This window comes from Bubalus bubalis, chromosome 1 (genome assembly GCF_019923935.1).
Source record: "Bubalus bubalis isolate 160015118507 breed Murrah chromosome 1, NDDB_SH_1, whole genome shotgun sequence".
NCBI lineage: Eukaryota > Metazoa > Chordata > Mammalia > Artiodactyla > Bovidae > Bubalus > Bubalus bubalis.
Window position 1 is genome coordinate 131,461,183 of NC_059157.1, and position 15,302 is coordinate 131,476,484.

Here is a 15,302-nt window from a genome sequence, read left to right on the forward strand (position 1 = left end):
AGGGGATCTGCCCAACCCAGGGTTCGAATCCAGGTGTCCCACATTGCAGGTGGATTTTTTACCAGCTGAGCCACGAGGGAAGCCCATCTACAAGAGAATCATGGGTTAAATGGCTGCGAGTCAGGAACTTGGATTCCATTGACCCAGATGTGAGTAAACTCCTAAAGGGTGGTAAGGAAATACAGGGAAAGGCAATTCTATGACCCTCTTATGACCCCAATATTATATACATCTGGAAAGTGGACAATAAGGATATGCAATTACTGGACACTATCAGGGCTTTGGAAAAGTTAGTCTGCCATTTTGAAGCTCAGTTTCTTCATTTATAAAACAAAGCTGTTGTGGGGAAAATGATCTCTATATTTTCTTCTCATTCTTAAATTAGATGATTCAATGAATTTGGTCCAATTTTTTCCCTCTGTAAGATCATTTCTATAGCAGGTAAACATGCTTTTATTTCTTCCATCTGAAAAAAAAAAACAAAAGCAGAAAAACCATTCTTAAACTGCTTCTCTCTCTGAGTACTGTCATATTTCTCTAATTCCCTTTTCAGCAAAAATCCTTGGAAGAGATGTCTTATGATCCATATCTCCACTCTTTCTCTTTCCATCCTCTCTTGAATCCACTCCAGTCAGACTTTTGTCCCCATCATGTTGCAGAAACTCTTCTCATAAGTATCACCAATGATGTCTAGTAGTCAATTCTCAGTTGTTTTTTATTGTGGCTATTAGCAGCATTGCAATGGCAACCCACTCCAGTACTCTTGCCTGGAAAATCGCATGGGAGGAGCTTCGTAGGCTGCAGTCCATGGAGTCGCTAAGAGTTGGACACGACTGAGTGGCTTCACTTTCACTTTTCACTTTCATGCATTGGAGAAGGAAATGGCAACCCACTCCAGTGTTCCTGCCTGGAGAATCCCAGAGATGGGGGAGCCTGGTGGGCTACCGTCTATGGGGTCGCACAGAGTTGGACACGACTGAAGTGACTTAGTAGCAGCAACAGCATTTTATACAGTTCCTCCACTGAATAATGTCTTCACTAGGCTTCCAGGACACCACACTCACCTGTTTCTGGTTAACCATTTTCAGTCTAATTTTCTGGCTTTTCCTCATCTCCCAAAATTTCAAATATGAAAGATATCAAAACAGCACTTATCCCTCTTCTTTTCTCTCCACTCATCCAATGGATGATTTCGTTTGTTTCATGGTCTTAAAGATCATCTATGGACTGATGACTCTCAGATCTCTCTCCTGACACAGGACTTGCATATCCAAATGCCTACCTAAAACTTTTTGGATATCTAGTTGATATTTCAAACTTAACAGAACAAAATCTCCCACCCCCTACTTGCTCTTCCTGAAGTGTCTCCAGGCCCATTAAGTGGCAACTTCAGCCTTCCAACAACCCAAGCCTACTGCTTGGGAATCATTCTTGAATCCTTTCTTTCTCTCACATACTACATCTCATTCATCAGAAAATCCTATCAGTTCTTCCTTCAAAATAACAGCAGGAGTCCAGCCACTTTCTTCCACTTCCACTGCTACTATCATCTCCTGCTTGACTGTAGCAATCTCTTATAACAGTCACCATTCATGCTGGAAAGAGATGGCATCCCCCAATGGAGTAACTAAAGAAATTTTAATTAGGGACTGTTAACCAGGATACAGACAGGATTAAGGGAAATTAGCAAATAATGATCAAGTGCTTAGTGTCCAGCATGGCTTTGGGGGCCAATGGAATCATTATTACCCTTAGACATACCTGAAAGAACAAGGAGTGGGAGTAATTACCTAAAGACACACACAACAGGAACTGTACTCTTCAATGGACAAACTCAGCCAGCCTTTGGCAACCACCAGAAAGGAAGAGGGAGAAATGAAGACCATGAACTCACTCTCCTCCTGCTTTCTGATCTGCTGATCAGACATAACTAAACCCCAAGCTAGAAGACAAGGGAGTCCATTGATGTAGTTCATTAACTTCAGCCTCCTAGCCTCTTATGCTCCTCTGGGAAACAGAGCAGAATGGAAAACAATAGAGAGGGATCTTGGGGGGTGGGGAACAAATGTATTTGGCAAAATATCCTCATCTGCAAAACAGAAATAAATATTACTGTTATGAAGTGAAATAATCAACATGAAGCATTTAGCACAATGTCTGGCACATGGATTTTGGGAAAGAAGAAATTTTATATGCCTGGCATTAATTTCCAAAGGTGGATTTTCATGGATTGATGTTTCCCAAACTTCAGATTATGACCAATTAGTGGACTGCAAACTTAATGGGTTTTCTGGACTTTTTTTTTTTTTTTTGAATAGGAAAGACGAGCATACATCTCAGGAAGCAAATGCAAGTACTATCTCAAAAACATCAATTTCCATTAAGTTCAATTTAAATTCACATTAAATTCAATGTGTGTGTGTGCACATGCACATTCAAATATGTATTTGTTTCCTAGAGTCACAAGCTAAAATATATTTCTTACTATTAATAAGAGTTATGGTCAAAAAGTGTTTGAAAGTCACAATTCAAGACTACTTCTAGATACTCCCTCTAATCTCTCACTTATTCCTCCCCCAAAAGTGACTTACTTGGTCGACAAAATTTGAGAGGAGAAATTGAGTAGATGTGCTTGAGACTTTTCTCACTATCTGGTCATTCCAAGTCCCCTCTACTGTCTTCTCTTATTCTCTATGGTAGCCTAAATAATAACCCCCAAAGATACCAAGTCCTAAAACCTGGAACCTGTGAATATTACCTTATATGACAAAATCTTTGCAGCTATGATTAACTTAAGGATCTTAAAATGGGGATATTATCCTGGATTTATACAGGTGGGGCCTACATGCAATTATATGTATACTTTAAAGGGGAGGCTGTGAAGATTCAGAGAGGAGAAAGGCAACATAAAGACAGAATAGAAAGGGATTTCAAGATACAGACTACTTTAAAGGGGAGGCTGTGAAGATTCAGAGAGGAGAAAGGCAACATAAAGACAGAATAGAAAGGGATTTCAAGATACAGACCTTTCTTGAAGATTGAAGTTATGCAGTCACAAGTCAAGGTATGCTAGCAGATACCACAGGCTAGAAGAAACAAAGAGTGATTACTCATTTATTTATCAGTCAGTAGACTTTTTAAAAAATTGCTTTTAAGGGTTCTTCCCATGCCTTTAGTGTGCTTGCACTCATGAGTGAAGTGTCATGAGAATTGGGAAGAACTTTGCACTCTGACTTCCCTCTGACCTTCTTTAGTAATAATAATAGCTACACACTGAGCAATAAGTATGTATAGAATACACAATATACATCTCTATCCTTACAGAAATTTGGCAAGATAGCCATCATACTCTTGTTTTACAAATGAGAAAATGAAGAATCAGGAATAACTAGCCCAAATGCACATAAATAGTAAGTGACGAAAACAGATTGTGCATCTAGTTTGATTTGCATCCAAAAACAGCTATCTGCACTTCAAGTGTCTCCCTATGTTGTCCACCCCTGGTTTCCTAAGTCTAGGCTTGTGTTCCTCAAGCAAGCTACATATCATAGCTTGTATATACCAAAACCATATGTTAACAGGAAGTTTTAAACATAGGAACTTTAAACTTTTTTCAGGCCAATTTGATCCCAAGGTCTTATGTCTTACTTTTGTAGTTGTTGGGTTAAGAACTAGATTTTAAAAAGGCAAAAAGGAAGATGTACACTTAACACTAGGATCTCAGTTTTGGATAGTTTGTTAACAATAAATTTCATTACAGCTCAGGGCTGCCTTGGAGATCCAAATACAGAATCTTTTTACAGAGGAAGAAAACAAAGCCAACAAATTCACATATTTGTCTAATAACCAAAGAGCTCATCAAAGCAGAATTTTATTGCAATGTAAACAGACTTCTGATACTTTCTAAGTTCTAAGTGAGAATTAATTCCAAATTTATTTTCATTATACAAACAACACACTGCAAAATTTTCATTATTGTCTCCATTGTTTTTCTCTTCTCCCTTTATGTATAGATACATGATACCCTGTAAGGCAAAACCAAACATTACTTTTTATTTTGAAAAAGGGAGTAATCTTAAATAGCATTTTTCAGTTGAGGTGATCCTGAGATCCCATGATCAGAATATTAACTGTCCTTAAGTGGTAATTCCATTCCACAAAACCAAACCCCAAACATTCACACAAGTTCCCGTCAAGTCACTATTTAAATAAAATTATTTAAAAAAAAAAGAATGCCACAGAACAACCCCCAAAACAATATGGCTTGCTCCTTTGATTTTCTAGAACATCTTTTTGCTATACTGTATCGCCACATTTATTTGGCTTTATGGTGGAATCGTAATGGCAGGAATACGGATATTCATTACTCTTGACAGTTACAAACAAAATAAATGCCAAGTGGAGGTGCTAAGATGTAAAGAAAGAAAAACGTTCAGAGTGAAGCTACACAGTATTTGCTCATGCTCTTCTATACCAAAACCCTTCCCTTAGGAATTCCCAAATACTCTAGACCCAGGGGCAAAGAACAAAACGGGGCCAGACTTGAAGGACAAAACGCCGAGAAGCCCCACCTTTGAACCCAATAAGGAGGTGACCCGCCCACCCACCAACCAATCCAAAGTCGCGTTCTCCACCGCCCACTGCATGAGCGACCTTTTCCTTCCCGTCCGCTGGCCCACTTTTACGACAGTTTTCCGACCTAGTTTACGGCCGCCACTGCCGTATTTCCTGGGGCGCCCTTGCCTAGGTGGTTTGTAAGTGCTGGTAGTGGCTGAATCACTTTGTGATAAAGGCATAAACTTGGTGGGCTGGGATGAACCGCGTTCCTGGTGGAAGCAGGAGAACCGAGCAGGTGCCATGGTGAGTTCGGCCTTCCGGCCTCTTGGGCGATCTCAGGCCCAGTTCTTAACCTCTGCTCAAGGTCTGGGAGGAGAGGAGCCGTTGTCTCCCTAATGCGACTCCGAGCTGGGGGTGTAGGGCCTGGGGGAGTCACCCTCTCTAGGACACAAAGCCGTTGGCTCATCGCTCTCGGGCTTTTGTGCCTGCCGTCCCTAGGGCTCGGAGATAAATGGAAACGCATTTGATTATACCTGCTGTGCCCGTCCATCTCCTCGCAGTCCTTTATCTACATTGCACTGTCTTCCCCCTTTTCTCTTGCTGACTGACATACTTCTCGATTCCTATACATATTTGGCCGAAGGCGCTATGAAAAGCTAATCTCTTTGTTAAGCTCACGTTTAACGTTGAATCAGAATTTACGGGAACCCTCTGTAAAGTTCTTTCTCTGGCAGAAACTTTATTTCCATTCCTCTTGATTGAATTTAAATGTGACTTCACTTTCCCTGTGGTGAAGTAGAAGTTTTCAAGGGGCAGGAAATCATCCATTGTTGTAAAAGTAAATAAGCAAATCGACTTGCTTTTTTTTCCTCCCTTAGTGAAAGCCCCATACCTTTACAATGCATTGGATGTAAAATTTGCAGGATCCTTGGGCAGAGTATTTTCATCCTCAAAGTTGTTTGTCCCCTTGAAATAAAACTTGTAGTGAGTTGAAATGGGAGAGTGGGCATGATAGGATAGGGTGAGAATGAGAGAAATACTCACTCTGCTTCTCTTTACCAGGCCAGTACAGTGGTAGCAGTTGGACTGACCATTGCTGCTGCAGGATTTGCAGGTTTGTTTATGCTTTGGGGATAGAACTGAAGTAGGAGACGTTGAGTACTTTTTAATTATTTTGTTGCTTTTGTTTTTAGGCCGTTACGCTTTGCAAGCCATGAAGCATATGGAGCCTCAAGTAAAACAAGTTTTTCAAAGTCTACCAAAATCTGTAAGACTTATTTAGCACTTTTGCTAATTCTTTGCTGTGTATGAAGCCTAGAGCCAGACATCCATGGCATTCTAAGTGATTGCTTTAGACCCCTTCTCTTGCTTCCTACAGGAGAGGTTTAGAAGTTCTGAGCTTTGTAATGGGGCTAAAGAATCAAATGTTACATATGATGAATTTGGGGAAGAGATGTTAACAGTTCTAGTATCATGAAAGGTAATGTCACTTTATTGTTCATATATGATTACCTTCAGCATCATCTGCTCTGATCACAAACACAGAAGGATCTAGGGATCTGAAGTGACCCATGGTTACTGTGTGGCCTTAGCACTCCATAACAGCTTACTTGGATAACACAGCAGTTAATTGGGCTCTGGGGTATGACTGAATGTGATAATACCCTCTGTGGTCAAAATTCCGAGTGAATATGATTTTGACAGTCTGTAGAGAATTGCCTTTTATTGTTGTGATTGAGTTACATAATGGGTAGGCTTTACCAATATGATTTCTGATGATTCTGATTTCTGATGCATCGAGGTCAATGGACCCAATAGCCTGATTTTCTTAGTACTGTCTTAAAGTCTTGTTTTAGTAGCTGCCTTGAACCTCAAAATATCCTTGAACAACTTGCTCAAAAGATCTCCAGATCCTATAAAGCACTTATTTTAAAACATTTAGTCATAGTCTGAATCAGGTTTTTATTTGAACATGGCTAGCTTGGAATACCTATATGCAGGTCAGGAAGCAACAGTTAGAACTGGACATGGAACAACAGACTGGTTCCAAATAGGAAAAGGAGTACCTCAAGGCTGTATATTGTCACCCTGCTTATTTAACTTATATGCAGAGTACATCATGAGAAAGGCTGGGCTGGAAGCAGCACAAGCTGGAATCAAGATTGCCAGGAGAAATATCAATAACCTCAGATATGCAGATAACACCACCCTTATGGCAGAAAGTGAAGAGGAACTAAAAAGCCTCTTGATGAAAGAGAGAGGAGAGTGAAAAAGTTGGCTTAAAGCTCAACATTCAGAAAATGACGATCATGGCATCTGGTCCTGTCACTTCATAGCAAATAGATGGGGAAACAGTGGAGACACTGTCAGACTTTATTTTTCTGGGCTCCAAAATCACTGCAGATGGTGACTGCAGCCATGAAATTAAAAGACGCTTACTCCTTGGAAGGAAAGTTATGACCAACCTAGACAGCATTTAAAAAGCAGAGACATTACTTTGCCAACAAAGGTCCGTCTAGTCAAGGCTATGGTTTTTCCCGTGGTCATGTATGGATGTGAGAGTTGGACTGTGAAGAAAGCTGAGCGCCAAAGAATTGATGCTTTTGAACTGTGGTGTTGGAGAAGACTGTTTTGAGAGTCCCTTGGACTGCAAGGAGATCCAACCAGTCCATCCTAAAGATCAGTTCTGGGTGTTCATTGGAAGGGCTGAAACTCCAATACTTTGGCCACCTCATGTGAAGAGTTGACTCATTTGAAAAGACCCTGATGCTGGGAGGGATTGGGGGCAGGAGAAGGGGATGACAGAGGATGAGATGGCTGGATGGCATCACCGACTTGATGGACATGAGTTTGGGTGAACTCTGGGAGTTGGTGATGGACAGGGAGGCCTGGCGTGCTGCAATTAATTTAATTCATGGGGTTGCAGAGTCGGACACGACTGAGCAACTGAACTGAACTGAGCTTGAAATAATCTTCCCTTCACTCCTGGAAGAACTGGGTTTGCGGCACTGTTATTTTGTCTTATCTTTGACCTTTTAGGTTATCTGGCGAGGTGGGAGGTTGGAAATGGATGTTTAATGATCATTAAAATACCTGTTGCTGCTTATAAGCTAAAATACCATAGAAATTACTCTTAAAAGTTTTCTGCTGGTTCTGTGAACATTTACAGACATTTTTTAGCAACTTTCAGTTTGATAATCTTTTCCTACAAATGCATTTCCTCTTTCAGGCCTTCAGTGGTGGCTATTACAGAGGTGGGTTTGAACCCAAAATGACAAAACGGGAAGCAGCATTAATACTAGGTGTAAGGTAAAATAATTTCTTACATTTTTAATATTTTTCTTTCAAATTTAGAGCTGTAAGCAAATATCTAAGAAAGATCTCTCTTTTATTAGGAGTTATTATTTTTGGCCACAGTGTGGCATGTGGGATCTTAAGTTTCTCAACTAGGGATCAAACCCATGCCCCCTGCAGTGGAAGCAGGGAGTCTTAAACACTGGACTGCCAGGGACTTCCATCTATTATATACATTTTTTAAACCTTAACATTCCCTACAAAAGTCCAAAGAGAAGGCCCACTGACACAGAAGTACTTTTTAACTCACTGGAGGTAGGTTTTTCAACAGATCATCAGTACTCAATGTTGTTCTCTATAACTGAGTGACACATTTTGTGGTGAAAATTTTCATTTCCAGATACTTAAACATGCTTTCCAATAACAGGATTGTTGTCATAAATAGTTTCAAGTTGAACTCAATTTTTGAGAATACCTTATTTTTCTAAGCTCTGTTTAGTTCTGTGATTCAGAATAGTCATCTTCCTTGTGATAAAGAAGAGGCTAAGTAGCTTTTCATACTGTTTTATTGACTTAATCCAGTTGCAGTTTTCAACTTACCTTTAGTTTTTTAATGTGACCCAGAACTAGTCTGAAGTAAACAATACCTTTTACTTTTTTAAATTAGCCCTACTGCCAATAAAGCCAAAATAAGAGATGCTCATCGACGAATTATGCTTTTAAATCACCCAGACAAGGGTAAGTATCATTAGAGTTGTTAACACATTTTGTTGGGGTGACTAATTGTTATTAATGGGATAATTTTATAGCTAAATCTTGGTTGTTGTAAGGAAAATGCTTTGATTTGTTTGTGAGCAGTCTCCCAAGCTGGGTCTACTTGCTGTTTTGGTATCTTAAAAGAATAAATACTGAGTGGAAAATTTACTTATAGACTAATAAGCAGATCTAGTAACTACTGTCATTTGCAAGTAGTGGTAAGCATTAACCATATTTTCAGACCGGCAGTTGTGATGTGTCTTAAATACTGCTAATTACTTTTTGGGGTGGGGCGTGAGGGATGTCTACATTCTTAGGGAAAATGTTGAATTTCAGTTAATGAAACTAACAACCCCTCCCCCCACCCAATCCATTTAGACTTCTTAAACTAGTGGTTACCTAGTTAGAGAATTATAGGATATATTTATTAGTTTCCGATACACTTCTAAGCAGCCTAGGCTCTGTTGAAAGATCAAATGGAATACCAAAATATAGACCACAAAATCCATTAATCAGTGTTTAAGTCCTTTTACTTTCATGTGAGAGGTCTCTCATTAAGAGTTTTGGCTTCAATTGGGGTGGTAAATATTTGGTATTTGACTTCATAACATCTTTTACAAAACTTAGCTGGTATTAACTGTATTCTTGCCTGGAGAATCCCCATGGACAGAGGGGCCTGGAGGGCTACAGTCCATGGGATCACAGAGTCAGACACGACTGAGTGACTAAGCGCACACCAGAGAGCTTCTGATTCCTTAGGTCTAGGGTGGAACCCATATATTTGCCTCTTAACTAAGCTTACTGATTGCTTGATGGTTTGGGGCCACACTTTTTTGAGACTCACTCAAATCACAGCTCCAGTTTAGTGGGAAAGCAGCTGTAGGTGATACCATGAAGGGACTGTTGATAACTGGAAAAAGAACTAGAGTGAGGTCTTCCAACAAAGCCCAGAAGCCTGACAATTTCATGATTTTATAACAACACAATAAATCAGTGTTCATTTATGAAAAAGGTAACTTACAAACTATTTCAAAGTCACATGAGAATTTTTAAAAATCTCATTTAAGCTTATTCAAAAGGTGCCATTGTGTGTGTATATAAATCTCCCTCATCATTTCCCATTGATCAAATATATTAACTGTTTTTAGTCATCTGGTTCCAGTGTCATAGCTATTTTTTAAAAAAATCAAAACTTCATTTCTGCTCATTTCATCTTAAACAGAGGAGTTCTTGAAACAAGGTAATAGCTTTTCACCAGGCAGAAACTGAAAAATCCAATATTATAACTATTCCTTTTTTCTTTCTTTCTATAGGAGGATCTCCTTATATAGCAGCCAAAATCAATGAAGCTAAAGATTTGCTAGAAGGTCAAGCTAAAAAATGAAGTAAATGTATGATGACTTAAGTTCTTATTCTCTAATGCGTTCCAGCTTTTTATAATAAAATGCCTCAAACCTACAAATTTTAGAAGTTATTTAGCACAAGCTAAATCAAAGCCTTGGTATAAATCTGTTTATACTTGAGGATTTTAAATCAGATTATAGATTATTTGTAGATTATGGCTAAATGCATACCATTTAAGTGTTGTTCACTACTCATTTTACAAATAATTTGGTACCTATTTCAAGACAAAGTGAACAGTCTCTGCCCTAAAGGAATCCCCAATCTAATAGAAGACTGATAATTAAAATGTGATAAATACAATGGTATTATTAGCACAGGTTACTGGAGAAGGAAATAGCAACCCACTCCAGTGTTCTTGCCTGGAGAATCCCAGGGAGGGGGGGAGCCCGGTGGGCTGCCGTCTATGGGGTCGCACAGAGTCGGACACGACTGAAGCGACTTAGCAGCAGCAGCAGCAGCACAGGTTGTTTTAGTAGGGACTCGTCTCACTGGGAGGGAAGGCTGTTCAAAGTACAGAGGACTCTCTAGTCACTTAGAGCCCTGAATTTTAAAGTGAGTTTAGCCACAACTTTAACCTAAGAAACTGATGTAAGGTATGTTATTTACCTCTTTGTCAGTGATAAATCTGAATTGTTTCAGATTTCATATATTAAAAACCGTAACAGCATGATAAAAGATTTGAGTACATGTTTTGTTTTTAATGAAGTATGTGCATTTTATTTAGGTAGCCCCTTAAAGAGACTATTTATAAATTAATTGGTTATTTACATAATCAAGTTAAACATTTGTCAAAACACAGTAGGCAGAGCACTACTTTGTAGATACCAGGTGACTCATTTTCACAGCCTACTGGGAAATCACAGGTGATTTTGGAGGTATGAACTTGAAAATAAGAAATCTGCTAATAATGAGATTACTAGCCTTTTATTTCAATCTTCCGGACTAATCAAAAATTGTTTATGAACAAGAGTTTAGTATCAACTAAAAAGCAAATTTTTCAGATACAGAAAATACGCCCAAAGGCAATCACGCATTAAGTTTAAAAAGGAAAAGTTCATATGGTAGGTATACTTGAGTGTTTAATGCAAAAAATAGCATACCTGTTTTAAGAGAGGTATTAAGAACAATGGAATCCACTTTAAAATACTACTAAGGAGCACAACAGAGCACATTTTTCTTTCACAATGATCAGTGTTTCTTTTTCTCTAGGCTTAACTTTTAAGAATCTATTCATTGAAAGCTGTTCGACTTACCATTTTTCTTGTGTAAAGAAGTCATGAATTTGAGGGCTCTAGATCATGATAATTTTTACAAAATACTTGTGTATCGTTACTATTTATTGACTATGATGTGCTAGCACTGTGCTAAGCATTTCCCCTCTATCTCCACAGTAGTTACTATTAACGTACATTTTACAAGTTCAGCGAGGTTAAGAAACTTGCCCAAAGCAACATGCTGGGTCAAGAAAGCTGATCTTTTGCAAACCCCAAGATCTACGCTGTTAACCTCTACACTGTACCTTTCACAAATATGATAACCCAGGGATGTTTTCCTTGGTGGTCTGGTACTTGTCATTACACTTACACCTTGGGGCCTTTTATCGGTTGCTCCTTTCAGATGTAGACACTTAAAAGGGAGAAGATTATGGTTGAATATAGGACTAGGGGAATAGGAGATAACAGGTTTCAAGTCAAAACTTCTGCTATCAATACAGGCAACTTTGAGCAAGGAATCTATATGCTTAGAGCTCTGCTTCCTTATGTGTTGGCGGGTGGGAGGGGATGACAAATTGTGACGATTTCTCCACATTTTGTGAAAGGGAAAATGAGAAACTATGCTGAGTTGCACAGCTGCTCAAACTATAAGCCCAGAATATGTTCTCCAGCTTACTATGTTTACTTATAATTTAGTTCTCTATGTATTAGTCCTTAAAAGATGCCTATTTACAGCCATAATATTTAGAACTAGCATACCACAGGTTTAGTTTTCCTACTGAGCCCCTTTCCTTTTGCCTTCACTGGGCCTCTAGGTTGTATTAAGATGAGTCCTAACTGCTTCATAAGCTTTATAAACCTGCCTTGCTGGTGATGAAAGTAGGCTATAACAACGGGTGGTCCTGAAGTTAAATCTATTCCAACCCATAAGAGTTTTAAACAAATTCTCTTGCTTTCAAGTATTTTACAAATGATGGGAATTCCTATGGAAGCATTTAATACAAGTCATGCAGACCAAAACCATTCAAGAAATAATTGATAACCTGTGGGAAAATAGATGGAACACAAGTCCGTATCTATATATTGTGATGTTTGGTTTTATATTTTTCTCTGCAGTTCTTAATTTCTTCTGCTCTAAATTACAACAAGAAGGGTAAAAAGCAACTAGATGTAAAATGAGAAGTGGAAGAAACTACCATCTTAACACAAGGGTAAAAACCTAAACATGTTGGACTATTACACATTATAAAGCTTTATAATATTCAGCACACTAGAAATTTTATGTCCTACTTTAAAGACCTTGTATCAGAAGTCATTTAGATTAATCCAGACAGAATGCCTTCATTTAAAAGATAAGTTTAAACATTTTTAGGCTAAAATACTGAGTTTAACTGTTTCAATGAGAATTTATAAGGCATCTTTCTGTTGATAACAACCTGTTAACTTTTTTTGCACTTCAGAAGTGTGTCTTGCAGTCATATTTTACTCAGCATAAATGATTCCCCCCAAACATGTTAATTCCAAAGAAAATTAAGCAACTGGCTCCAAAACTTAAGGACATAACATGATAGAAGAAAAAAAAATCTGTACATCTGAGGTTAAAATTAAAATGCTAGAATATGTTTTTAGTTAAAGAATCCTGGACTGAGAGAACCTTCAGTACCAGGAAACTTAACCTTAAGCTCTGCTATTTGTTGTTGGCACTGTTGTTCAGTGCTTTGTATCTGCTCTGAGTCAGCTGTTGCCTTAGCAACAGGATATAGGAAGAGCTTCTCTCCACCTACTATTCCCGACCCGATGACAAGGTCACATAGTCCAATATTAAGATATAATCTTGAACAAGTTAACACTTGCTGTGGCCTTAGTGGTGTTTTAGTTAATGGAATTTCAAGTGAAGTGTTAACGTGACTTTCTTTACAGCCTGAAAACAGCAAGGTGAAAAATGAAGCTCAAAGATGTTGCAGTACGAGCTCCAGCAACAGTGAAGCATAAATTAGTTCATCTAGAAAAACTATGGAATAATTTTTATAACGAAAATTGTCTCTAACCTAGAAAATGAGTAGCTACATTTGACAATCCAAGTAAAATAAGGTACAAAATACCAAAACATCCAGAAAATACCCCTGTAATTTCACTCTCCACCCCCCACAAAATACCACTCATTAAAACACAAACTTGAGAAACTGCTAACTAGTATACTTAATAGTGGAGCTTTGACATTAAGAATATTAGTAAAAAATAATTTTGCCCTTTATTTTTAGATTGCATACAACATAGCTAGAAATGCCTGGGATCGATACATATATAAAAACAAACACATTTTAATTCAGCATACTCTTTTAGAGTACATAGGACTATAGTTAAGTGTCACACAGTATATGACATATGACTAGAACCAAGTTATATTAGAAAGGCCCTTATAGGATCTAGTTGGATAAAACAGAATATAGAAAAGGGTAGTACAACTAAGATAGTCACTCCCAATTCTGTACTTCAGTACCTGAAACATTAATATAGAAGATACAGATGCATCTGAATCTAAAGTGATCCACTGATAAACCATTTTTTATAAAACTGTATCTCCTTTATAGAGTATGCACCTCCCTCATCCAGTAATTAGGGGTTTTCTGGATGATTAGACTCAGAAAAGATTCACTGCTTGGATGTCCAGAGTAAATGATTATACCTTAAAATGTATTATTAGGCTGAACCATAAGAAACTGTCGCTTTTGTGGGTCAGAAGTGGTCAGCTCTTGGCCATTTCCTATGTTTCAGCATAACCGACATTTTCAACTAGCAGCTGAATACAGTTTCAAATTACCACCACTTGCAACAAGTTTTACTACAGCAGACTGCAGTTATTGCTTTATTCCAACAGTCCTCTGAAATTAAACCCAAATGTTATCATAGGTTAATCATGGGTTATAATGACTATTACACATTCAAGCATCCTTAATAAGAAACTAAAACTTAAAAATAAGGGGTCAGAAAATTCAGTATATCAGATATCCTTATAAAGGGTACAAGGGATCCAAACTGTAAATAGCAAAGATAGGAAGACTGAATGAGACTTTACAATGAACACTCTACTTGCTACCTTCTGGAATATTGCTAAACGCATAGATCCAGTTCAAATCAAAGTTCCTGGAAACTTAGAAAACATAAGTAATTTTCCTTTGCTCGTTTCCAATAACAACCAATCATTTGACGTAGGACTTACTGCATTATATAACTAGTTTTCCATCCACCTGTCTTTAGTTAACTAAGGTCACTGTAGGCACAGCCTATAAGAATACTGACTAGTTGGTTTCAACCTCAAAAGTCAATCTGTTTACAGCAATATTAAATTAACATACCAACTTTGCAGACCATTCTCAGGTTAAACACCAAACTCATAGCAAACAGTAGCTACAAAAATACTTCCAAGGTGACGGGTCCTAGCCACAAAAGAATGGCTGACCAGAAAAAAAGAGTAAAACACCAGCTTAGTGTTTTCCTGTTTAATTTTTTTGCTTACCTGTATATATCTATACTTGCTTTTTAAAGAGTATTTACTTAAGCAATCTCCCTCAGCCTTGTCCTAAGCAGTGTCTCAGTGGTTTGAACTCACTGTAATATTCTTTCTCTCATCTTCACATCAAAATACAGTAACTACTTAAGAGTTTTATGTATCCCTACTATAATTTTACCAACGATGACTGACCTGTCAACAGAAACTCCAATACCATTTTGCAAAACAGTTTTAGGCCTAAGGCATCCCAAGTTTCAGGAAATGATCATTTTTACCCCCCATGTAATCTCTCCTTTTGATTTTTAGTTCAGATATCATATATAATTTTGTATATATATGCTAAAACAGTCTTTAACCTGCAAAGAACCTTTAGAATTGGTGGGGGGATGGGAGGGGGTCATGGCAGCTGGCAAGTTCTCCCATAGCAACATTTCATGTAACTAATAGCCAAAAAAGATGCACCTCTTTCAAAGTTTGGAAGGCTACCTCTATAAAGAATAGTTACCTTTGGGGACTGGGTTTTCACTTCTAAATCTGAGCATATGCTATTAAAAAAAAAAAAAAAA

General features: G+C 38.1%; 1 protein-coding gene across 1 annotated transcript; it reads left to right on the forward strand.

The window, feature by feature from the left end:
* Positions 1 to 4,697: 4,697 nt before the first annotated feature.
* Positions 4,698 to 10,065, forward strand: DNAJC19 (DnaJ heat shock protein family (Hsp40) member C19). The gene is made up of 6 exons (XM_006050995.4): positions 4,698 to 4,860; positions 5,620 to 5,671; positions 5,751 to 5,824; positions 7,787 to 7,866; positions 8,519 to 8,589; positions 9,921 to 10,065. The coding sequence occupies exons 1-6, from the start codon at positions 4,858 to 4,860 to the stop codon at positions 9,989 to 9,991; spliced, it is 351 nt and encodes a 116-aa protein (XP_006051057.1). The 5' UTR covers positions 4,698 to 4,857; the 3' UTR covers positions 9,992 to 10,065.
* Positions 10,066 to 15,302: the final 5,237 nt, after the last annotated feature.